The sequence below is a fragment of the Herpailurus yagouaroundi genome, unplaced genomic scaffold (genome assembly GCF_014898765.1).
Source record: "Herpailurus yagouaroundi ecotype Mexico unplaced genomic scaffold, PumYag 159, whole genome shotgun sequence".
Lineage (NCBI taxonomy): Eukaryota > Metazoa > Chordata > Mammalia > Carnivora > Felidae > Herpailurus > Herpailurus yagouaroundi.
The window spans coordinates 22,706,032-22,732,498 of NW_024412400.1; the positions used below are offsets into that span (position 1 = coordinate 22,706,032).

General features: G+C 42.5%; 1 protein-coding gene across 1 annotated transcript in view; it reads right to left on the reverse strand.

Annotated features, from left to right (window-relative positions):
* KCNH8 (potassium voltage-gated channel subfamily H member 8) overlaps positions 1-19,564 on the reverse strand; it is a 240,191-nt gene extending 220,627 nt beyond the window's left edge. Inside the window, exon 1 of the mRNA XM_040481114.1 lies at positions 19,309-19,564. Coding sequence (XP_040337048.1) covers positions 19,309-19,564 — 256 coding nt within the window. The remainder of the gene's footprint in view (positions 1-19,308) is intronic.
* Positions 19,565-26,467: the final 6,903 nt, after the last annotated feature.

The window sequence follows — 26,467 nt, forward strand, 5'->3', positions numbered from 1 at the left end:
GAGGAGGGCCTAGCCCTCAAGTCATATGACTTTTAGTTTCATGGGCTTTGTGCTAAAACACAGTGCATTTCTCCGAACATTAAAAGAAATCTCCAAAGGAATAATGATCACATGAGTGGATAATCTAGTTTTGATACCTTAAAAGAAAAAAATCATACTTGCATATCTTATTGATATTGATAAAAGAACCCAGGACACAACAAATTTCAGCATTGATCAGGGTTGTTCTGTTTCGTTTTGTTTTGAAGTAGATTTGGGATTAGAATCTGTGTTTAAAAGATTGGGCAAGTAAGGTAAAATGATGGAAAGTACATTCTAGGGGAGAAAGCAGAAATTTTGCGATGAGAATTTGGAAACAAGGAAAGAGAAATGGAAAAGGAGTGGTTAAGGATCTCATGACAATTCTCCAGTGTATAAATACATGGTTGCAGTTTTAGGTGTCGTTTTAGCACTTTCCAAGAACATGCAGACAACAAACATACTGAACGTTTCTTCCATTGTGCAAACTCGCCTCTTAGCAAAGGCTCATGAACACAGCGCCAGATTGCCCTGAGTCACAACTTGGCAGGCACGTTGAAGTAAAACAGTTAGAAGCTTCCTCAACGTACTGCTCCTCCCCTAAAATGGAGCCGATACCTCATCAGAACTTGAGGGCAAACCCCAGTGCCCAGGGGAGCACTGCCCTACCCTTCACGCTCAGGTGAGGTATTCGCACCGGCAAGCCTGTCCCAACACAGACACTGTTTTGTGAAAAGTGAATTCACGTGTAACCTCTTCTCACTAGTTTCCATACGTTTGTAGGCATTTTCCTCCGACACCAAAAAAAGTACATGTAGTTAAAACATGACAATTCAGAACTCTTGTAAACTACAGAGGGCTCCAATTTGATATTCAACCTGCAAGATTTGGTACATTCATCTTCAGAGGTCAACAAACTTTTTCTGTAAAGGGCCGGATAGTAAATATTTTTGCAGTTCATAGAGTCTCTGTCTTAACTATTCTACTCTGCTATTGTAGTGCCCAAACAGTAATAAACTGTACATAAGAAAATGAGCATGGCCATTTTCTAATAAAATGTCCTTTACAAAACAAGCATTCTGCCAGATATGATCCACAATCCACACTTCGCCAACCCCTTATGAAGAAGCCTGCAAATTACTGTGTTCTGGGAGTTAAGTCTTCATGCTCTGGGAGTTTTGACCACACTGTGTATTACCAGAGTATTTAAGCACTTTTTGTTAAAGCAAGAATCAGGTAGAATCTAGGCTGTGAATGTCATACTGGTACATTCTAAAAGGAGATTAACCAGACAACCATTCGTAAATAGAGGGTAGTCATTCCCATCCTCTTTTGATAATGAAAATACACGTAATTATCCTTCACCTGAAAAATAAGCTTAATGACCTTCGAGGGATCTCTGACAAGGCATGTCTTACAATTCCATTAACAGAAACTACAGTGGGGATTATGAAATGGAGTAGAAACTTTGTGAGTTGCATCACAAAAGCAAAATATATGCCAATCAGGAGGTAAAGGAGTCAAATGGAGACTGTGGTCAAAGAGTGAGGCCAAAGCAACTAGGAGCTTAAATATGTGAGAAACTTCTACTCTGGCAATATCTTTTATGGGGGAGAGAGAAACAGGTAGTTTTCTAAATCATTAGAGATCTTATACGCGAAACAACTTCGAGCAAAAGGAAAATTTTTTTTTAAACCACAAGACAAATTCACAGTTCAATGTTTTCCCTTTTAATGGTACCTTTTCTTAGTAGCACTAAAAAAAAATTTTTTTTGGTTGTTTTCTTCTGTTTTTTTTTAAAAAAAATGGTTTTTTTTTTTTTTTTTAAGATCATTTAGGGGACTCAAACTTGAAGAATTCTGGGGAAGTGAAGACTTGAAAAATCGCTGTCCTTATCATAGATGAAATCAGTTCCCCAGTTATAGCTTGGTTATAGTGCCCATCCCTGGAGATGTTCCAAGCCACAAGATATTTTTTCACTTTATGTCATTTTTTAAAAAAATTTTTTTAATGTTTATTTATTTTTGAGACACAGAGAGACAGAGCATGAACGGGGGAGGGTCAGAGAGAGAGGGAGAGACAGAATCCGAAGCAGGTTCCAGGCTCTGAGCTGTCAGCACAGACACCGACGCGGGGCTCGAACTCACAGACCATGAGATCATGACCAGAGCTGAAGTCAGATGCTTAACCGACTGAGCCACCCAGGCGCCCCTCACTTTATGTCATTTTTAGTAACGATGGTTCTTGGATCTGATCATCAGTGCCCTATGGATTAGTAAATATTAGAAAAACAAACACACCGAAACAAAAAGCCATACGCCAGCCTTCCCTTCCCTCTCATCTCAAAACATACACCCTCAACAAAGTATAAAAGGCCAACTTGGATGGATTCGATTGCAAATGCACATTTTAAAGTCATTCTTAACACTTCCTTCTTTCTCTCCCCCACCCACACCCAACCCAAAGAGACCACCACACCCTGTCAATTCCAGTAGATAAACCTTTGAAATTGGTTTTAAAGCTTTTCACTCTTGCATCTTTATTAGCCACATTGTAGACTCAACCAGGGCTTCAGCAGAAAACTCCAGAATGTCACTCCCTCTATCTCTGCAAGATAGAGAATGAGAAGAGGTTCTCCAAATACGAAAAAAAGAGAATCATCCTAACAAGGGAACCAATGTCTAGAAACAGAAAGCAAAGGGGATGGCGAGGTCAGAGATCTGAGAACCCTTGGAAGGAGAGGTGATCACGAAGCTGACACAGAAGAGCAAAATGCGTCTGGAGTAGCGTGTGCGGCTAGACTCAGTGTCTCAAGGCTCTTCTGGTAGGGGAGCCATCCAGGGCTCCATCTGAAACAGTAAAACAAACATTTTGACTCAGTCAGCAAGTACTGAAGCATTTCTTACGTGCCAACGACTGTTCTAGGCACTGCAGACACCATGATTAATTAATACGGCACCAGAAAAACAAAAAAGAAGCCACCCTCGACCATGCACAACCTCATGAGAGAGATACATGGATAAAGGGAAGGCTGTAACAAAGGGTGCGTTAGGCCATTTGGTCTGCTATAACAAAGCGCCACAGACCAGGTGGCTGCGGGCTGCCAGGAATTTATTCCTCACAGCTCTGGAGGCTGGAAGTCTGAGACCGGGGTACCCGCAAGGTCAGATTACAGTGATTCCTCTTCCGGGTCACACGCTGCCAAATTCTTACTATGTCCACACATGGTGGGAACACAATAGGCTAGCTCCCTGGCCTCTTCTTTAAAAACAAAAACAAAAATAAAAATTTTCAGTTTATTTATTGATTTTGAGAAAGAGAGAGAGAACATGTGGGGGAGGACAGACAGAGAGAGAGGGAGAGAGAATCCCAAGCAGGCTCAGCATTACCAGTGCAGAGCCCTACGCTGGGCTCGAACTCACAATCAAGAGATCATGACCTGAGCCGAAATCAAGAGTCGGAGGCTTAACCGACTGAGCCATCCAGGGGCCCCTCTGGCCTCTTCTTATAAGGGCACCAACCCTTGGGGCACCTGGGTGGCTCAGTTAGTTAAACGTCCAACTTCAACTCAGGTCATGATCTTACGGTTCATGAGTTTAAGCCCCGCGTCAAGCTCTGTGCTGACAGCTCGAAGCCTGGAGCCCGCTTCGGATTCTGTGTCTCCCTCTCTCTCTGCCCCTCCCCCCCTAGAACTCTTGTCTCTCTTAAAAAATAAATAAACCTTAACATTTTCTTTTCTTTTTTTAAATAAGGGCACCAACCCATTCATGAGGGCTCCACCCTCATGACCTAATCACCCCCAAAGGCCCCCACTTCCTAACACCATCACATTGAAGGAAACAAACATTCTCAGCTTGTTGCAGGATGGTACCTACTATGAAGGACAGAAGCATGATGCGAAACGAAGGTCCCAGTTGGCAAAGGCCTCCCACATGAGACAGGCTTGAACTGAACCATGACAAATTTATTGGCCTAATGGAGGGCACGGGCAGGGTGGCGGCACCATTCCCTGCAGGGCGAGGGTCCAGTAAGAAGGCACAAGGCGAGTTCAAACATGGGGCATTTTTCAAAAACTATGACATGATGAAGCAAGGCTCTGCTGGAGTAGGGATGATGAGGAATGAGGGGAGAAGGGAGGGCAGAAAAGAGAAAGGATGAGTCTGAAGAGGGAGACCGCTGACAAGAGCTAGCTCACGAGCGCCTCTACATGCCAGGCTAAACAGGTTGCATTTACCAGGGCTTTGTCACAAGAGAGCAGCGGGGCAGATGTGCACCATAGAAAGACGACATGGCGGCAGGGAGGGGAACCGACTGTAGATCGGGCAGCTGGTTGAGTGGAACTCTTGCAACTCAGGCCCCTGGCAAACTCTTGCAAATCATGACAGTCTGAACTGAGGCAATGGCAGGAAGAATGACTTCATCGGGGCACACAGGTCCATGTGGATGCCCCAGAGATCTGAATTTCTGGTACCTGTTAGTGTGCGAATTTGGTGAGTGTCATGGAGTGCAGGCTCATCACTGAGAAATAAAACACAGGTCTATTTTTATGTAATTGTAACTAGTCAATATTATATCATCACTCATGGTAAGAGGATGGCATGTCTAGAATGGCATACATTCTCATGTGAGTGTTGTAATTCTACAACTTGGAGGACATACGGCGTCTTGGCTAAGACATCACAGAATCTTTGCGGGATCCCTTTGAAGATGGTTCGATAGTTAGATGTCCATGGCTTTTCTAGTGAGGTGATGGGGGGATGAGAAACCGGGCCACAGGCCAGGGCCCAAACATTGGATTCAGACATCTAAGTGGGAGGTTCCGAGGGCCCGGCACGCTGGGAAATGAGAGTAGACAGGTTCTTCTTGTGAGGGAAACGGGCCATGGTAAGAAGGGATGTTTGCTGAAAGGCTATAATGTTCAGAACCGGCCTCATGGGCGTACAAACAGTACAGTTGCCCAGGCCGTGCACTCAGGAGAGCCCCAGGCTTTCATTAAATGATCCACGGTTGCTATCTTGAAATTTTTAGTAGATCTTTTTAAAGGCAAGGAACTCTACAAATTAGAGTCCTAATAATGGGTGTGAGCAATGGTTACCTCGTAATGGGTTACCTAATAATGGGTGTGAGCTTGTCCTAATAATGGGTGTGAGCAATGGTTACCTCATTTGGTCCTTCATCACACCTCTCTCCCTCAGAAAAGGTCAAGCTGAGGCTCAGACTAGCCAAGTCACTTAGCTAGTATCCATACTTAGGGAGTGTATACAGCAACGATTCTACCCCAAGCCCTTCTGGTTCTAGCTACTGCTCTGGTTATACTAGCCGGTCCTTGGCCTGGGCACAGTAAATATCATGGGAAGATCCTTCCTTACCAAGGCTTGATTCTCCAAGCTCCATATCTCCTTCTCACCACAGAAAGAGAACCTTTAAAACAACAGGTTTTTCTCATTTCAAAGGGAACTTGTTTAGCTCCAAAGATTCTCAGACACTGCTGGTGGTTACATTTCAATTCTGGCTCATAAAGATGGAATATGAATAGCCACAGGTACAAAAATGAGTAACTTAATAGGTTCTTTCCTTGACTGTTTGCCGGTTCTTCCCGGACATACAGCACCTAGGAAGCCCCTCTCTCCCTCATAGACCAGGAGCTGGTGAAGGCTCCCTAAGTAGGAGGCTGAGGTCTGCCATGCCCGTGAGCATGACCAAGTGTCTGTGAGTGCAGCGATCAGGAGTCTCGGACCCAGGCCCTTCCACTTAATTTCTCTGGGAATGAGTTTCTTTAACTGTGAAGTGTGGCATTAATAGGATTTGCCGCAAAGGATTGATGACAGGTATAAACAGAGGTAACAACATGAGCAAACAGCGAGCACGGGGCTTGGCCCGCAGCGAACGCTCCGTTAGTTGTTAGTACTGTATGAAGTCAGGAAGGCTGACCGTGAACAAGTGGACGTGCAGGGACTAGCAAGGCAGCAACCGTGACCGCTCAACCTGGACAGGACAGGCAGACCTACGCAGGTCCCGATGAAGGCGCTGATGCCTGATCTGCACCTCTGTCTCACTTGGCTCCGATCATCCTGGCTGGGCAGCCCGGGGTTAGCCCGTCAAGTACAGACAGAAGACTCCTGCTCATTGGCTAAACCATGCAACCTGAACCATGGGCATGGTTCCACTTAGAGTAGCGTGTTCGGCTATGTGGGAAAGAGCCCAGGAGAGCTGCCTAGGCGTACAAGGACGAAGCCCGAATACGAATAAGTGAAAAGATAAACTGGCTGGCAGCCTCCCCCTTAGGCTGCGTGTGCTTGTCCTCTCTGAGTTCTCTGCCCTTCCCTTCCGGCTGCCATCCCTGAAGGTTGTTTACTGTATTTGCATTTCTGAGCCTCGCTTCTTGAATGCAAAAGACACAGGAGGGAAATATAAAATACTAATCTTCTATCAAGACTGAACAGGCATATTGGAGAACCATCATAAAATCATAAAAGCATCATAAAATGCTTTCTATTTTGGGGCGTGCCAAGTCTGAAGTAAAGGCTCAGAGGAATCAGACTGCAAAGTAACGGAAAGTTAGCAGCAACAGTCTGACCCGCAGGTCCCTAATACACTTAGCTGTGGGAAGCACGGTCCCTATTTGTGGCCCTTCAGACATTACGAAAACTGTAAATTTTATAAGCATCAGAATTAAATGTCCTCTTGCCTCCTGCTGCTCTCCCTCTCTCTTTCGACAAACACGTTGCAACAAATCTAGACCTGAAGTCTGTAAAAGATGGTGGCACATTTTTTTTCATCACTCTTTCTATCAAGAGTTGGGATTCAGGTCCCCTTCTCCCGAATGTGGGTAGACTTGCAGCTGCCCCAACCACAGTACTGACATGGTATGGAAGTTGCACAGGTGACATCCTAAACTAGGTCACGAAAGGTCTCACAGCGTCTGCCTGGTTCGCAGACCACTAGACTACCTGGAGGCCTCCAGAAGGCTATGTGTAGGCACTTCAGGCCACCGTCCCAGTCAATCCCAGACTTCTAACAGGCCAGACATGCGAGTGAAGCCGTCTCAGGTCCCCCAATCGGAACATCCAAGCATCTCCCATCTGAACGCCACCTACCAACCAACGTCTGCCAACCCCGAAAGGAAGAAGAATCGTTCTGCCAAGCCCAGCCTGGATTCCTGACCCACAGTACTGTAAGCTGAGACAGCCACTATTTTAAGCCACTAAATTCTGAGGTGGCTGTTGCACAGCCATGGTTAACTGGGACACTAGATACACTGTGCTGTGCCTCCTTGACTCCACGAGCCTGGGAGGAAGAATATGCTTGTATCCATTTCACAGGGGAAAAGCTTCCCAGCTCCTACGTTCACTAGCTTTTCAGTAGACTTGAGTCCCCATTGGGCTCTTCACCGATACTTCTAAAACTCACAAAGGGGAGGTCTCCATCGTCTAGTCCTCTTGCCTTCCAAGAATGCAAGACTCTAAGCTCTGCGTCATCCTCCAGGCTCACCGTGAAGCTTTTAGTGGTTGCCAAAGGACCATCCCAAGGAAGGCTAATGCCCTGGGCTCAGGCAGTCTCAACAGCCTGAGGAGATCCTATGAAAGGATGGCACCTCCTTTGTGCTCCTTTTCTCATGGACTCTGGTCTGAGTCCGTGGGAGGGCTGGCAGGGAAAATGCTCTCGCTTCACCCAGAATTTACTTTTCCTTTTGCCCCAGATCTCGCTCCACCTTAAGATAAAGTTTCTTGTATTGCCTGTAATCTCAAGGCTGGTTCTGTAACTCTTGCCCAAATAGGTTCCTGGCTTACCTCACTGTTCTCTCCATGTGGTGGAAATCTAAAGCTACTGTGAGTGATGCCCAGTCTGGGAACGCCCACAGCCACAAAAGACAGGCCATTAAAGAGCATTTTCTTGTTTTTCACTTATTACATGGATGGGAATGACACCTCTTGCTCTGAAATTTGGATCTTACACGAAACCATTCTATTTGCAACGCTGCAAGCCCATTTCTTAATAGTACTGGGGAAGTAACTAGGCTACACATTTAAAATGGTAATTTTGGGGGGCACCTGGGTAGTTCAGTCGGTTGAGCAACTGACTTCAGCTCAGGTCAGGATCTCACGGTTCGTGGGTTTGAACCCCACATGGGGCTCGCTGCTGTCAGCCTGTCAGTGCAAAGCCCGCTTTGGATCCTCTGTCTCCCTCTCTCTGCCCCTCCCCTGCTTGCGCTCTCCCCAAAATAAATAGATATTCTTTAAAAAAATTTTTTAAATGAAATGCTAGTTTTGGGGCACATGGGTGGCTCCGTCAGTTAAGTGTCTGACTTTGGCTCAGGTCACGAACTCACGGTCCATTAGTTCGAGCCTTGTGTCAGGCTCTGTGCTAACAGCTCAGAGCTTGAGCCTGCTTCTGATTCTGTGTCTCCCTCTCTCTCTGCCCTTCCCCCACTCACTCTCTGTCTCTCTCTCTTTCTCAAAAATAAATCAACATACATACATACATACATACATAAAATGTTGATTTTGAGAATCATGTGACATTCTATCACCCCAGGGCTTTGTCTCTTTTCCTGTATTGAGCTTCAATTCTCAAATACCTACAGGGCATAATCAACTATTCTAAAAATCATCTGCAGAGTCATTTGAAAAACTGAGTGTAACTGAACTCACTAAAAATATCTTACATATAAACTCAGTGTTAGAAGGAAAGCGATGGTCCTTACTATGACTATCTGCCACGAGCAGCTCACTGTAAATAAAAAAGAGATTTCACGAAGAAATCTGCTTCCTTTTGTCTTTGACCATGAGCTGACCCCCTAAGACTGAGTACGCATATGCCTGGGTCAGACTGTTTATGTGTACACAGAAGTAAACGCAGTGCTTGCTCAACTGGTGGGATGCATACTCTTGGTAGAACAGATTATTTTAGCTAGTTCATATAAATATCTTACATTTTAATACCTATTAGCTTTAATGCATATTGAAACAGAAATATCCGGCCTACCTTCAGACATTTTGAGGGAAAGGAGTTAAGACACCACCTAATGTCTCCCATTTCTCTAGCTCTCCCCGTTCTCTTACCTTCTCTTCCTGTCCCCCTGACCTCTCCCTCTCTTCTTCCCCCCCATTGCTACTTACGAGAAGCCTACCCCCACTCACCACCACTTTGTATTTACTGAACAATTTAAGTTTTCAGCTTCTGATTTTCATCTGAATATATATCTAGCAGCTGAGTAAACAAAGGATTCCCCAACACATAGAAGGCATCCTCCCTAAACAAACAGTAAATTGTAAATAAGTTGTTTTTGTTGTTACAAATATATATGTTTAAAGTTCAAACCACAGAAAGTTGAAAATCGAACTATATTTAAAAAGAAAAAAAAAAAAGCCTTGATTTTTCTAAGCATTTGTCCATGTCATGACAAGCTGAGGACTGTCTATCATGAAACACACATAAGACACGTCTGTGTTCATGCTATTTTTCTGCATCATACTTTCCTCATCTGTAAATGTGAGAAAATTCATACTTACTTGAATTCTTACTGGGAACACTAGATAGCATTCATTGGTTGGCACACCATAATCAATTAGATTTATTATTATAGATTTCGCAGTATACTTTTTTCCTTAAGTTTCAAGACTTGAAATTACAATATTTTCATTGCATATTTATTTATGGTTACCTTTCACTTAAGGCTAGTGATCCTGGTTTTCCATTTAGAGTAGTGATTTAGCTTTCTTTTGCTTGCAATTTGAGTTTTAAAAAAAGTGAGTCAACTTAAAAACATTAAGCAGGCCCGCCTGGGTGGCTCAGTCAGTCGAGCATCTGACTCTCGACTTCATGATCCCAGGGTTGTGAGATCAAGCCCAGTGTAGCTTTCTGCACTGAGCATGGAGCCTGCTTGAGATTCTCACTCTCTCTCCCTCTGCCCCTCTGCCCCATTCATGCGCTCTCTCTCCCTAAAGTAAAAAAGTAAAAAATGAAGAAAAACATTAAGCAATAGTTCAGAAGGTGCGTGGAAACAGACGGCAAATCTTGAAGGTGACCTGGGAATGAGTTTATTTGTGAGTGAGAAGAGTTATGCAAAACTATCAGATTTGGGATTCCCTTTTGTAACAAATACTTGTATTTCTCTCTTCTCTATTTAAAAGTGAAAAAATCATAATTAATATTATACAGGTTGTTTTCAGAAAAGCAATATTGTATGTTATTACCAGTAAGCTTACAGAAAAATCAGAGTGAAGCCATCTCTGATAAACTAGTATGCATCTCAACGCGAAATGCTCAGGCATGACTGGCTTCAAGAGAAGATGCACTGTGGCAGCTGGATAATTGGACCCGTGTACAGAATCTCCCGGAATGCAAGAACTCTGCGTGCAGAGCCCGGGCACATGTGCTTGCTGCACCCAGGACAAGTCCTGTGAGTCAGTGATGAGATTTTTCAGAAATGGGTGAAATTCTGAACAAGATGAATTTGAATCGTTCCTCACTGCACTATGGTTTTATTCTCGGAAATTCAGTGGGAAATTAAAGCCTTCCCCAAAACAGTGTGTGTTAAGTTCTAAGTTCAGATAATTAGAAACCAGTGCTTTACTTCCCGGAAAAGCTGATGGGGCATTACAAAGTCAGGCAGTACTCGGTACTGTATTGTTCACTGTGGCCGCTCTGGGGTCTAGATCTGTCCAACTTACTCATCTTGCGTAGCTAAAACTTTCTACTCAGCGAACAACTCCCTTTTTCCTCCTCCCCTTAACCCTCAGAAACCACCATTTTTTCTCCGCTTCTATGAGTCTGATTATTTTAGATACCTAATAAAAATGGAATCCTGCAGTCCTTCTGCGACTGGTTTATTTCACTTTGCATAATGTTAAGAGAATAGATCTCACGTTAAGTGTTCTTACCACAAACAAACAAACAAACCAAAAAAGAACACAAGGAAATTTTGGAAAATTTTGCAAAGTATGAAACTTTGCAAAGTATGAAAATACTTGCAATTCTTCGATTGCAAGACAATCCCGTTTATTATAGTACATTTAGGGTCCTTGACTCCTGCCCATTAAATGACAAAACAACTTCTTGAGTCAAATATCCCCAGAGATTTGCAAAATGCCCCTGGGAGGTGGTACCCATCCCCATTTCTACAGAGAGCCAGTGGCTTAAGGGCAAGGACCTTGAAGTCCAAGAACGTTTATGTATCTTGGCTTCTTTATTTACTAGTTTACAATCTTGGGCAAGTCACTTAAATTGTGATATACCTAATGTAAATGTAGCCAGGTGTTTTTGGTGGATATGTTAGAATCCTAACTTGGAATATGACCTTATTTGGAGATAGAGTCTTTACAGAGGTAACAAGTTAAAGTGGGATCATGAAGGTGGGCACTAATCAGATATGATAAGCATTCTTATAAAAGTGGGGAAATCTTGACATAGCCACTCACAGAAGGAAACACTATGTGAGGACGAAAGTAAAGATCAGGATGATGCTTCTACAAGCTAAGAAACACTAATGATTGCCAGCAAACCACCAGAAGCTAGGACAGAGGCATGGAACAAATTCTTCCTGACAACTCTCAGCAGAACCAACTCAGCTGACCCCTTGATAGTGGGCTCCTGGCGCCCAGAATGGTGAGACAATACATTTCTTTGGTCTAAGCCACTTGTGTGTGGTACTTTGTTAGGTCAGTCCTAGCAAACTAACACATCACGATACTGTATCTGCAAAATTAACTGTTATTTTCATTTTCTTCTTAAATGTGTGCTCTCCTCCCACATTTTTCTTCCTGGGATCTATTTCGTATGGAAATGGGCTTGATACAACGGAGTATTACTCAGCCATTAAAAAGAATGAAATCTGGTCATTTGCAACAACATGGAAATAGCTAGAGAGTGTAATGCTAAGGGAAATAAATCAGTCTGAGAAAGACAAATATCATATGATTTCACTTACATGTGGCATTAAGAACAAACAAAACAAATGAGCAAAGGGAAAAGAGAGAGAGAAAGAAAAGCCAAGAAGCAGACTCTTAACTCTACAGAGCAAACCGATGGTCACCAGAGGAGAAGTGGATGGGGAGATAGGTGAGATAGGTGATGGGAATTAAGGAGTGCACTTGTCTTGGAATGAGCACTGGGTGATAATATGGAATTGCTGTGTTACCATATCGTAAACCTGAAATATAACACTTTATGTTAACTATGCCAGAATTAAAATTTTAAGAAATAAAATCAATCAATCAATCAATCAATCAATCAATAAAAGAAAATGGGCTTAAAAAGATAAGATTTCTGTGGAGAGGATATGCTAAGATTAACATCTAACAGTTGGGGCCCATAGAGCCAAGCATGATGGTCTTCTATGACAGTGAAGAAACAACTTTCTACCATTAAAAAACTTGACCCAGAATCTAGAATCTGGAAGATGGCAATATGAGATGACATCTTAGCCTGACCCTTCTCAGCTTGTGGATCATGAGAACAAGTAGGGGAGGCCAGAGATAATCTCTCCACTCAGAGGTTTCACAGCTTTGAAGACAAAAGAAGCTGCATTGGATTGTTTTTTTGGAAACATTGAAGATATTAGAGGCCTTTCCCCTTCTCTATTTCGGACTGGAGAGAAACTGCTCGTCAGACTACCTCTTTATCAACATGGAGGTGGCTGCCTACTTTTGAGGAAATGTGAGAGCATAAAGGATGCTCCAGTTCATTTCCCCGGAGACTCCCTTGGCTTCTATGTGTGAAGGATGGGTGTGCTCACCTTGCGAGAGCATCAGACAGATGGGCCATGCATGAATCAGTGGTCAACAAGAGGTCAGGGGGTCCTTTCCTCACTATGCCTTCGGTTCAGATATTCCCCTCACACCCCAGCCATACAAATGGCAATTTAGGAAGAAAAAAGGAGGAGAAGAAAACTCTCAGAGATTGGGCTTATATCCCCAAAGCAACTGTACATGGTCTAAAGAGATTGTTTAAACAGCTACGTGAAAAAGCAATGGTGGTGAAGAGCTGTTGGTCTTTGAAACATCCCCAATCCTTTCACAAAATTAAAGTAACTAAGGTAGCAAAATCAGAAATACACACAGAAAATCATGAGCAAAACTGTATAACGGCGTGCCCCCCGGAACCTCAGAATACAGAGTGATGGGGCAATACCCCCAGTAATTAAGTTTTATTCCATTTTGAGTTGACTTTTGTGTATGGTACAAGATTGTGGTCCGTTTTCATCCTTTTGTATGTGGATATCCAGTTTTTCCGACACCATTTATTAAAGTGACTATCTTCCCTCACTACATTTTTGGCTCCTTTGTGACAGATTAGTTGACTTAGAAGCTAGATCGTTGCAGGAGTAGCAACTGCAAGGTAAAAACAGGATAGGAAAAGGAGAATTCTCACAGGCCTAGGCGCTTGGAACCTCTTAAACCTTCAACAGGTTATCCATTTCCAAAAGAAGAAATGCTCTGAGAGTGGAGGGCTCTGGAGATCTGAAAACAACTAAAACTAGAAAGGAGGGGCGCCTGGCTGGCTCAGTCAGTGGAATATGTGACTTTTGATCTTGGTGTTGTGAGTTTCAGCCCCATGTTGGGTGTAGAGTTTATTTAAAAATAAAATCTTAGGGGCGACTGGGTGGCTCAGTTGGTTAAGCATCTGACTTTCCCAGGTCATGATCTCACAGTTCGTGAGTCCGAGTCCCGCGTCAGGCTCTGTGCTGACAGCTAGGAACCTGGAGCCTGCTTCGGATTCTGTGTCTCCCTCTCTCTCTCTCTGCTCCTCCCCCAGCTCATGCTCATACTCTGTATCTGTCAAAATAAATAAACTTTAAAAAAATTTTTTAAAAATCTTGCAAAAAGAAACTAGAAAGGAGCTCCATTTCGGGTGAGTGCAAGTGGGCTACACAAAGATAGGATGGTGTTGGGGCTGCCTGAGCCTTCAACGCTCTGAGAAAATCTTTCTCGGAAGCTGCTAGAACCAGAACTCAACTTGGTCAGAGCATGAAGATCAGGGTAAAGAAGGGAAATGTTTCAAATACTAGTGTAGGAGAGGCCACCCTAGGAGAGGGAACCTACCTCAGAAAGTTGCAAAAATGTAGCTATACTAAGAAGTGATTCATAAAATAACTTTCTGGTGATGGCAGAAGGAACCTTAGAGTTCGACAAGGTATACATAGTCCTACAGGACACACAGTGTGCAGAACAGTGTGCAAAGTATGCTGTGCGTAAGAAAAAGAGAGAACCACATAGATATTAGTATCACTCATATAGAAGAAATGAGAGGATGAACACAGAATTAATAAAATGATTACACTCAGTTAGGGTAGCCATACCTCTGTTTGCCCAGAACAGTTCTGGTTAATGCCTTTTGATATCAACAAAACTGGAGGGTGGCTCAGTAGGTTAAGCATCCAACTTCGACTCAGGTCAGGATCCCGGAGCTCATGAGTTCGAGCACCACATCAGGTTCTGTACTGACAGCTCAGAGCCTGGAGCCTACTTTGGATTCTGTGTCTCCCTCTCTCTGCTCCTCCTCTGCTTGCACTCTCTCTCTTTCTCTCTCTCAAAAACATTTAAAAAAAACCCCACAAAAGTGGAGGAGTCTGCTTTTTGAAAAGGCATCTATTTCTGATATATGGGTAGACCCTTGACTACCTAGAGGGAGGACAAGTGAGGAGAAATGTCAACTCCGTCTGAATGTGAAAGTGTAAAATATTACTATCTCTATTTTAGACAAAGACAAGTTTACATATTATGCTTTTTTACGTTTGACTTTTACTTAGGTATTTTACTTGAAATAAGTCAAATTCCAAATACAATCATACACAATATGACAACGCAGTAATGAACAATTTCTATAAGTCGATGATTAGTGCTTTACGGTAATTATACAATCACTTAATTTTTTTGAAAATAGATGATTTTACTAAAGTATGGTTGACACATAATGCCTTATTAGTTTCAGATGTAGACTAATTTGACAATTCTACATTTTGTTATGTGCACCATAACTGTAGATTTATATTATGTTTACCTGTGAAACTATTTGCTTTCCTAATTACTACTTAATTAAAAAAAAAACTTATTCTTTCTGTATATTGGTCTCCTCATCTGCAATATGATAATATAAGAGTATCTATTTTTTAAAAAGTTCTAGGATTAAATAGGCTAATATAAGTAAAAGTTAAGTATGTGAGAAAGTTCTTAGCACGTACTAAATATTGTTTAAGTGTTAGCCATTATTATTCTTCTAGCTGTCATAATTATTGACCTTTTAAAAGACTGTATTCTCTTTGATGACTATATTTTCAGAGAGCTGTGTGTGTACATATACTTCTACGTATGTCTGTTTTCTATTTTTTGAAGTTTATTTATTTATTTTGAGAGAGGGAGAATGCACATAGGAAGAGAGGAGAGAGAAGGAATCCCAAGCAGGCTCCGTGATGTGGTGCTCAAATCCACGAGCCGTGAGATCATGATCTGAGCCGAAGTCAAATGTTGAGCCAACTGAGCCACCCAGACACCCCTCTAGATATGTCTATTTTCTATCAGTTACCTAGAAGAAACCACAATAACCCAGAGAGAAGGGAGCAAAATGTTGGAGCAGAGATAAGGAAAGGGATCAGATGAAACCTATTCTTCTCCATCCCTTTATGGTTTTATTTTATTTTTATTTAGGCTGAATTACTCTGCATTGAGGGATGAATTCTTCTGGAGAATGCTGTGTCCCACACTTTTCTCTAGTCAGGAGAGGACAATACACCCTTCAAGGAGGACCAGTCTGGTGGGTAGACAGTAAGGTTTTCCTAAAGAGGACTAGAGCATTCAACCTTCATGCTTTATGAAGCATACTTCATAAAGTATGAAAGAAGGATCTTTAATGGGGGGCGGGGGGAGTAGAGAGAGGTAGGAGGCAGACTTACAGACTCAAGACATGACTAGGAGCTGGGGTTCTGACAGGTGGGTAATGTCAGTAAGAACTTCCTCTTTTTATTTTCCTCTGAACTCAGTAAATAGGCACATTTGCTATAGGATCGTAGTGTGTCTTCCTTTACGATAAGTCCCATGAGATGCCCTAAAACCTTGAGAGTCTTCTGATGCACATCACCAGCCTCCGGTCAGGTTATTATAGGCCCGAGCAGGAAGAGAAAAGGCAGTGTTGTCCCATGAGGTCAGTGCAACACTGAGGGGCCAGTAAGCAAAGAAGCTCAGTCACAGATGGTCAAAATGTATCAGGCCAGAATAAGAAACAAGCACTACTTTCGAAAGTAAGTTAAAAGAAAGGAGCTTTGGAGGAGAGAAGGAGGACCCTTGAGGGCATAGCTTATTTTTAAAAATCAGAAATCCAGGCAGTCTCTGAAGTATCCATAGGTCCCTCTGATGTTCCATTTCAATTCCATTCAGCAAGCATTTACTGAGGAATGAACATTTGATGGACACTGCTCTGAGCTCAAGCTCTACACGCTGGAGATGCAGAGTAAACTAATGCACAGATTGTGCCTTCAACGGTTCACTGTTGTGTGTGCAGACAGATTCTTCTAAAAATAGCGAAAATACAGCACGATTATCCTAGGAGAGGCAGCAATTTTCAACCACTTGTAACTGGATCAATTTGTTTGCTCACAACGTCAGACAATTTTCCATATTGATTGGCATAGAGGCAACTGATGCTTTTAATGATTTCCATCCAAAGAGGTCCAAGGCTGCAGACATCCTATAAAACATTGAACTCAGGAGATTCCCACCCTGTGCTCCATAATTTCCACTTTTCTGGCCTCTCAAATCTCCATTTTTGGGGCTTCTCCTCCTTGGCCTGAACTTTTCTCAGTGGTGCTACATTCAGAACTTTAGAGGTGGCTGAAAAAGGGAGACACCCAGATGGATTTGGAGTCATCTATCCAAGGTGCCTATCCTGAGAAGGACAAGTCTGCTGTCAGCAGATATTTTAGACAAAAGATATCCCTTTTCTCTTTGTTCCACCAGATGGTGGTTTTATCACTCCCTACCAGTCTGCATTCTCAGTGGCATCTTCCACTTTTTTTTTTTTAAATCTCAGGCTCTCTTCAATGATTGTGCTATAATTAGAACCGGAGTCCTTTCATTTTATCATATTTGCTACGTAGGCCTTATCTGTTGACACTAGGAAGGACACAATGGTCTGAACTATGTTCCTGATACCAAAGCATTGGATATTCTGGGCCTCCCAGGATGGTACTCTCCAATATTTCATGCCCGCTGTGAATCCAAAATTCACACGCTCAAAGAATATCTTCCAAAGACAAACCCGTTATAAAAGAAGATGAAGTTCCCATGTTTAGGCCCCCACTTCTCTGCCTGACAATGACCCCAATACTAAGTGTTGAGAGCAAAATATAGAGGTCTGAAATGCTCCTTATCATCTGCCACGCACAGGACAGCCTTCCACAACAAATGGTTACCGACCCAAAATGTCAACGCCACCAAGGTTGAGAAACCCTGCATTAGAACGCAATTTAGACGTTGTAACAAAACGACCCCCAAGTGAAATGATTCAAATAAGATGGGCATGTACGAGCTTCTGTCTGGGGTGGGGGAGGATGGTTCCTTTCATCCTGTTACTCTGCACTCCTCTATGATGTTGACCTTTGCAAACGGTGGAAGCTGGCTTTCCAGCTTTGCCTTAACGTTCTGACCCACATGCATTGCTTCGCTGGGGCTGCCCTAACAAAGTGCCACAGACAAGGTGGCTTCAACAGAAATTTATTTTCTCATGGTCTGGAAGCTGAAAACGGAGATCAGGTGCTAACAGGCCTCTCTCATTGGCCTGCAGACAGTGGCCTTCTCTCTGTGTGTTTGCATCACCTTTCCTGTATGCCCGTATCCTTGGTATCTCTTGTTCTTATAAGGACACCAATCGTATTGGATTAGGGCCCCACCCTTACGATCTCATTTGACCGTAATCACCTCGTTAAAGGCCACATCTCCAAATACAGTCCCATTGGGGGTTAGGGCTTCAACATATGAATTCTGAGGATACATCATTTAGTCTGTAACATCATGGGAAAGGAGAAGAAAAATTAGAGGGCACACAATTGTATTTCTTTAGGGATTTTTCCTAAAGGTTGCACAAATCGTTCTCTTGCATATCACTGGCCCAAAACTTTGTCACATGTCCAGCCCAACTGCAAAAGAGGCTGGGAAATCTATTCTCTACCTTGGCAACCATGTGCCCAGATAAATCTCAGAAGGCTATGTTACTTTAGGGAAGACTACTAAAGAAAGAGATAAAATTTTAGAAACCGAAAAATGGCAATTTGTTCTAATTTTGATTTAGCATTTCCCCAAAATAATGCCTCTTGGATTCATCCCAACCACCAGGGCCCATGAGATAATGATACTGATTCCTACACAGGACCCAAGCACTGCAGGTACTACACCCATCCCTAGCGATCTTCTTTTATTTAGAGAAGAGTCACAAAACTGCAACCACAAGAAAATGCTTCATATTTCCTCAGTGGCAGTTTTGAGCCAGGCAAATTTACTCCCACCTTGAATTATACCATGTGTCTCTTAGTTTGTCTTTAAAAAGGTAGTGAGAGGGGCGCCTGGGTGGCTCAGTCGGTTGGGCGTCCGACTTCGGCTCAGGTCACGATCTCGCGGTCTGTGAGTTCGAGCCCCATGTCGGGCTCTGGGCTGACAGCTCAGAAACTGGAGCCTGCTTCAGATTCTGTGTCTCCCTCTCTTTCTGCCCCTCCCCTGCACATGCTCTGTCTCTCTCTGTCTCAAAAATAAATAAAAACATTTAAAAAACATTTTTTTAAAATAAAAAAATAAAAAGGTAGTGAGAAAGGCTCTGGGGCCAGTGAACTAGAAGAGAAAAATGCCTATGCTGATGTGCTTTAAATTAACTTCCTTTTCTGCCAGTGAACACCGGATCTCTGTCCTTAATGACTGTGGTTGAGATGTGGTTCTGAAAGGCATACAATTTGGAAAACATCCCCGGATAAGATCATCTATTTATACTATATTAACAACTACCGTATCTAATATGTATTTTAAGAATGACCATAGTAAAACTGTAACACACTTTATTTTAACTTATATTCACTCAGTTAACATATTAACATTGAGCAGTCATAATTCTAATGCTAAGTTTTCAAGCAGTTTATACTGCTAATGGCTAAAACAAGGCTATTGCCCAAGTCACTAGCAGAACTTCAGTAACAGCCTATATTTACATGAAATACCATTAAGCCTTAATGGGAGTTATGAAGTAATTACTGAGTTGGGAGAGAGTGACCCTTCACAACTGCCCAATGAGCACCAGTCTAAGAAAGGCACTCACCGTTCTTCTTGTAGAACATAATTTCTCCTTTGAATTCTGTTTTCTCCTCCAGCGACTTTTCTATTTGAAGCATCAGCTGCTCATTGGTTTCGACTCCAAATAAGAATTTGCAGCTGCAACTCTTCTGCATGACTTCAGTCCGGGCGAATCCAGCCAGCTCACAGAAGCCATCAGAACAGTAGACTATGGGGAACCCCTTGGCCACCTGGGCGTTCGCGAGGATGAAGTTGCTGTCTGTAGAATGACAAGAGGACATTCAGCCAGTACACGAGCACGAGGAACTGTTTCATAAATCACAGTTTCAGTAACAAATGAAGAGGACACGGGTTTAGCTTAACCGTGCCTAAAATGCATGTCCTGGTGTGCCAGGGCGGGAAAGAGACTGTCCAAAATAAAATGGCAATGACCAGCAGAAGTATTAAGCTCTGACGTTGGCTTGCATTTTGAAACACACTACAGAGGGAAGTCAGGATTCATTGGTCTGCTTTGAGGCACGTACTCTCTAGTTAGCAGTCATGTAGGGCACTTTTGGGTGTGGCTTTGGGCTCAAATTCTCAACCTGCCACTCGATGTATTGATAAACTTGAACAAGTTATTCACACGCTAAACTTCAGTTTCTTGACATTTCATTTCCCGAAAAGCAGACCCTGAAGGAGGATGTGAGTGTAAGTCATTTATTTGGCAGGTGATTTCAGGAAGGAAGCAATTGGAGAATTGAGAGAGGGAAGGGAGGAAAGGTAATAAAGAGTAGGAGAAAAGGGTTTTACTGCCATGGCAGCTGAGGCTCAATCATACAGACCCTGCAAGTGACAGAGGACCACAACTTGGAATTTTCCCACTAAACGGAGAGAAAGGTGTGTTGTAGGGATTAATGGGAAATGCACCTAAAGTGCTTAGTGAAATGTCTGGCACAATTAAATATTCAATAAAAGCTGTTGAGTATTACACACACCTTTATGGTTATGATGTTAACAAATAAGAATTAAAGGACAATCAAAAATAGCAAAGTGTTAAGTGCTTGAAGATAACTCCTGGAGGACAGTGTGAGAGGCAATATTCAAGGAAGGTTCCTGCCGGATGAATTTTTTTGAGACGTTTTGAGGTTTCGATAGGGTACTTATAAGCAAAAAGATGCAAATTAAAGATGGGCTGTAAGATAAGGCATTTTATAAAATCTGATCGTTGGTGACTCTAGGTTCAGAATGAATTAGAAACTATTATTAAATCATTCATTCATTTTCTCATGAAACCAATATTGGACAGGATATCAGACAATATTAGAGGCTGGGATTTTTAAAAATAATACAAGAAAAAATGGAAAGAATTCCAGCATAATGTCTTAAATGAAAAAATCAAGATTCAATATAATATGCTATCAGATGAACTATTTGTCTGAAAATGTAGAAACACAAACATGTATATGTATATCTAAATGTGAAATGTTTGTGCGTACCGAAACCTCAGTGGAATGACTTGGTAACCGTAGATGTCTTTAGAGAGAGTAACTTTGGGCAAAAGTGGTAGGCACACTTATTTTTACCATATACCCACTGTACCCTTTGATTTTTATACGCTATGCTTTATATATTGCCGATTCAAAAACCACTATGTTTAAACAAGGTTTGCAACAGACAGCCTATCTTGCATGCCGTGAGAAGGCAGGAACCCCAGCTACTTCTCAATGGCCAGCGGGACAAGCCCTGAAGATCTATTCCATGGGCTTCCTCGTGGCCTTTTAAACATAGTCCACTCTCAGCTGGCAGAACCAAATCCACTCTATCCAGCTTTGCTCCAATCAGCCCCTAAGCCCAGAGTACAAATTCTAGTGCTAACATCTGCATCCTGCCTGGGCTGGGCTGGCTCCTCTACCCTCCCACTCACCCTCCCCGCTGTGGAGAAAAGCCAGAGCTAAAGACCTGCGCTGGGAAGCCTTCAATGGCACCCTATTTTGAAGCCATGGGAGTGAATTAAATTATCCCAGACTAAAATTTAATTCTCTCATACCTTGCAGAAGCATTTATCGACCATGTACTACATGTTGGACTTTGTTCCAGGTGTAGAGATAAAAAGTTTATTGGATGCAGTCTCCACCCTTAAAGATCAGTTAATGAACCTGCAGGAGTTCCCAGCTAGGTCCAGAGGTGGGCACCCTCCTACCAGGCTATGGTCTTCACCTTACCAACTCTACACAGTTCCTGGTCACTCTCTAACCATAGTGCCTCTTTCTGTCTCCATTAGAGAACTTTGGCTGAGAGATTGTTTAGAAAATGTAAATATAGGGGCACCTGGGTGGCTCAGTCGGTTAAGCATCTGACTTGGGCTAAGGTCATGTTTTCATGGTTCATGGGTTTGAGGCCCATATCAAGCCCCACATCAGGCTCTGTGCTGACAGTGTGGAGCCTGCTTGGGATTCTCGCTCTCTCCTCTCTCTCTCTCTCTCTCTCTCTCTCTCTGTCCTTCCACCACTCATCCTTTCTCTCTCTCTCTCTCTCAAAATAAATAAACTTTAAAAAAGAAATTATGTTAAATTAAAAAAATGTAAATACACAGCATTGCCAAAGCACTCAAACATCCTAAAACAGCTTTTAATGCACTTTCAGAAGCCATTTTTCAGTTGCCCGCTGACGTGTTTATTGACTTTCTACTATATGCCAGGCGACCAGATTCTACCGCATGGCAGATCTTAGGAGGAGGTGATGCTGGGTGTTAAAAGATGAAGAAGGTATAATCTATAGCTCTAGATTATAACAATTTAATTGAAGAAATGCGTGAATACCAATAACATTAAAACAGAGCCTATGATTAGTACCAAATCAATGGTACTCAGATAATAAGTACTACCAGAGTTGAGAGATTAAAGATTCCAAGCTTTGAAAATGGTTAGCTTGGAATAAGAAATAGGCAGAAATGATTTATCAAAAGTCTTGCGGGGCACCTGGGTGGCGCAGTCGGTTAAGCATCCGACTTCAGCCAGGTCACGATCTCGCGGTCCGTGAGTTCGAGCCCCGCGTCGGGCTCTGGGCTGATGGCTCAGAGCCTGGAGCCTGTTTCCGATTCTGTGTCTCCCTCTCTCTCTGCCCCTCCCCCATTCATGCTCTGTCTCTCTCTGTCCCAAAAATAAATAAACGTTGAAAAAAAATTTTTTTAAAGTCTTGCAAGTTCAGAAGGAGACGCCTGGATAAAATGGTCTCAGGATGGAGAAAGAGTAATTGAAGACACAGAGAGAATAAACAACACTACATTTTATCCTAACGTCCAGTTTCCCTGTTATTTAAAGGGCTACAATAGCTTTCTTCTGTTAGTATTTGATGAGGGAGCATAGGGCAGCTGAGGGCAAAACACAGGCTGGCACAGGCTGGCACACCCCCCCACCCAAGCGGGATCTGTGTGATATTCCTCCGACGCTCCTGGCTACCCAAGAACAAGGGAAAGGGGGTTTAAGTGCTTGCCATGGTGATGTGGGAAACCAAGGCAAATGCAAAATTAAATTCCCTTACTGCCTAGAGCCCACTGACAACTCCTTGAAACCAGCAGAGTGACCTCCCTCTAGGAGCTCATCTGCCTTGATGATGATGACACTTTGCTAGGGGCAAAAGGGAATCTTGACTTCACGTTATCCTGACCATGCCCCCGCCCCAGGAACCTGTAAGTCTAATTTAACCTAGAAACATTCCTTTGGAAACTTCCTTTATCTCAACTCCCCCAAGATATACGCTGGCAATCATACTCCGAGCTTATGACCCCCACCCCATATTCATCCGAAGGGACTCATGACTGAGGTCTTATTAAATGGTAGTAAGTGGCATTTCCCTAGCAATAGCTAGCCCCTCAAGATCCTGGAAACCTTGCTTCCAGAACACTCTCTCCCTGACGCTCTGCCGGCCTGAGAGTATGTAATGAGTGGCCTGCCACAATCCAGTGCATGCAGCAGCTCTTCTGCCCACGGGTCCTGACCCAGGCTTTAATAAAATCACCTTTTTACCCCAGGGATGTCTTCCAGAATTCTTTCTCGGCTATAAGATCCGAACCACCACACCAACACCCCAAAACTTCATCAGTATCTATCTGCTATACCCTTTCTCATCTTTCCATTTCCAGCCCTTCTAGAGATCTATTGTGGTTGTGTCTTGCGCATGGCATGTATTTAAATCTTTTAAAAGTACAATATGAGGATACTTTGATCAACCCAAGACTAATAAATTTACTTTTTATCATTATTACTATCTTACTTTTTTTTTTTTTACCAACCTAATTTGTGCTTTTCTTCACTGTGTTCTTTTGACTTTTCCATTCTTACAGATTAAGAAATGTAACTTACCTAAAAAATTACATAACAATATTTAACATCGGCAATGAACACCCATAGATCATACATCCAGCAAAAACCCCTGTGGGTACCGCACAGACTGTATTTCCCTCCTTCCCCAAAGAAGAAACCCCAAATTTGAATTTTTGTAATACCCATTCCCATTCATACAGTTTTTACCGCTTACATATGTATCCTCAGACAACATACTCCAATTTTTTTCTGACTTTATGGCATACATTATAGTATTTCATTCTACATATTTCTTAGTGACTTGGTTCTTTTATTAATTTCCTTAGCATCCTTACAATTGTTTACGTAAGAAAAGACCAGTTTCGCAAGCTACAATAAGCTTTTGAAAAAGGCTGCTAAAGGCTTCACCAAATTGCCTGTGTGTTTCAATTAAGGATTATAGTGTGTTTGGGGTATTGAATTCTTCCTGCAAATATACTGCAAAAACAAAGCAAAAAAATAGTCATGTATTTGGCCTTTTCTGTTTATATTTAGCACTTGTCCTCGATATGTAATTGCATTTCAATTCCAAAGAGAATTTAGTGGCAGTCAGTGCCTCATAAAGCTTAGCGTACTAGCTACATGAATAGTCCTTCTGTTTGGGAAAGAGTAGCTCCTTTTACCCTGCTATCTACTTGGAAACATATGCTTTTCTGAATCCCAGTCCTGGAATTTCCAAAGAAACATGGCATTTACTTTAGAATTATGTAAAACAAAGCCATTGCCATAATAATTATGAATCCATCATGGATATATCACTATCCCTACATATGCTAAGAGTATTTAACCTTTTGAGGAATCAATTATGCATATGTGATATGCATCTAAATGCCACACAGCTTTTTCCTGCTTGTTTCTAGGTCATCCTTTTGTGCACATTCAGTTTTGAAGCCAGTAAACAGTAGGATCTAAATGTGTTTCTACTTTAGACAGTTGATTATTTTTCTAAATGCTTCCTTAGCAAAAAGCTTTCGTAGATCATCAGAGGGAATCTCAGTATTGGGAAAGACCCAGGTCCTTTGGGCTGCTTTTTTTTTTTTTTTTTTAATTTTTTTTTCAACGTTTATTTATTTTTGGGACAGAGAGAGACAGAGCATGAACGGGGGAGGGGCAGAGAGAGAGGGAGACACAGAATCGGAAACAGGCTCCAGGCTCTGAGCCATCAGCCCAGAGCCCGACGCGGGGCTTGAACTCACGGACCACGAGATCGTGACCTGGCTGAAGTTGGACCCTTAACCGACTGCGCCACCCAGGCGCCTCTGGGCTGACTTCTAATACACAGCACCACTTTCCCACTCGAATGGTGAGGTATTACTCATTGTCAACTTCTAGGCACTAAGGGAATGGAAGAAGAAATGGAAAGGTATCGAAGAAAAAAGAGAAGGCAAATGTCAATCCACATCTAACTCATTTCATCCTTGTACTGGTCCCACTTCTGTGAGAACACTGAAGCCTGGAGAACTTTAGCTTCCTGCCCAAGGTGGGAAGCTAAGGATTAAAACTGGTTCTCAATGATAGGCTCCATTCAATACATCTTGTATTCCCTCTGTAAAGAAGTGACTTGTTCTCTACTTCCAGCCGGAATGGGTTAATTCTAGAAAAACAATTCTAGAAAATAGGGTAAAGTTAATTCTAGAAAATGGGTTTTTCTAGAAAATTTTTACCTTTTCTGCTCAGAAACAGCCCAAATCAGCAGCCCAAACGCTGCTGAACAGCCCAAATCAGCAGCGTTTTCTCTACAGAGATCATTTATTAGAAGTTCATTAACATGTATCAACTCATCAACCAACCAACCAACCAACCAACAAATAAATAAATAATATCAAGTTCAGCTTTGAAAATAAGTTCATTGATGACCTCTCTTAAACCAGTCGGAGTCTCTCAGCAACTTCTGTGTCACCTCATTACCTCCAGAAAGTCAAGATTTCAAAAGTATCACAGCAACTTTCTTGGTTCCAAAATATTTTGCACACACCCACTCCAGAGGCTTGAAGGCGGCAAAGAAAGGTAGCTACAATTCAAAAGATCAGGGTTCTGATCTCCTCATGCCCTTTCCGTGTAGATCAGAGTCCTTCTAAAATTCTTCCATTAAAATATCCCTCCTTTGGCTGAAGCCATAAATTTGCATTCCAAGGGACCTGGAAGCAGAGACCTAAGCTCAATATTGTTTTGAAATCTCATGTTTGGCAAAAATCTATCAGAATTTTGTATTCTCCTGTGTTGTCTGTTCATGTTCGAGTGTTTCTGATTTGTTTTCATATGGGCCTGCCCAATTTTTAACTCAGCTGGAACTTCAGGAAGGTGTGCTCTTTGCTTTCTGCGACTTAGCACACTACTTAGCATGTACCACATAGCACACCTCAACATAACCGAGGCATAAGGATCACGATGCAAGGTAGACGAGTGCATGATCAAGGGGATTAGGCAGATCCAAATCCATCTGTCCCCTGGAATCATTCAAACCAAAGGGGTCAGTGACACACACTAACTTGGTCTCAAGGAGGAATCCATATTCCTCTGGCTCTTTCTGCCAATCACATAGAAATTGAGATTTTTGATGGTCCAGATCTTTATTTCTGAAACGTGCCTCTGGTATTGGTCCTCTCCTAAAACCAAACCTTGCACCACGTGAACAAGTATTCATAAAAACATACTCTGCGGCCACAGTAGACGGGCAAATTTGAATCCTCTAGCGCTCACATTCTTGCAGAAAATAAGAAACGAACACGAACTTTTAATCTTCTTTTAGGAGCCGCCCATGTTTTCTGAGTAACATTCACATACAGGTCCAAGAAAGATAATGTCCGTACCCCTTGCGATATTGATCACGGTCATCTCTAG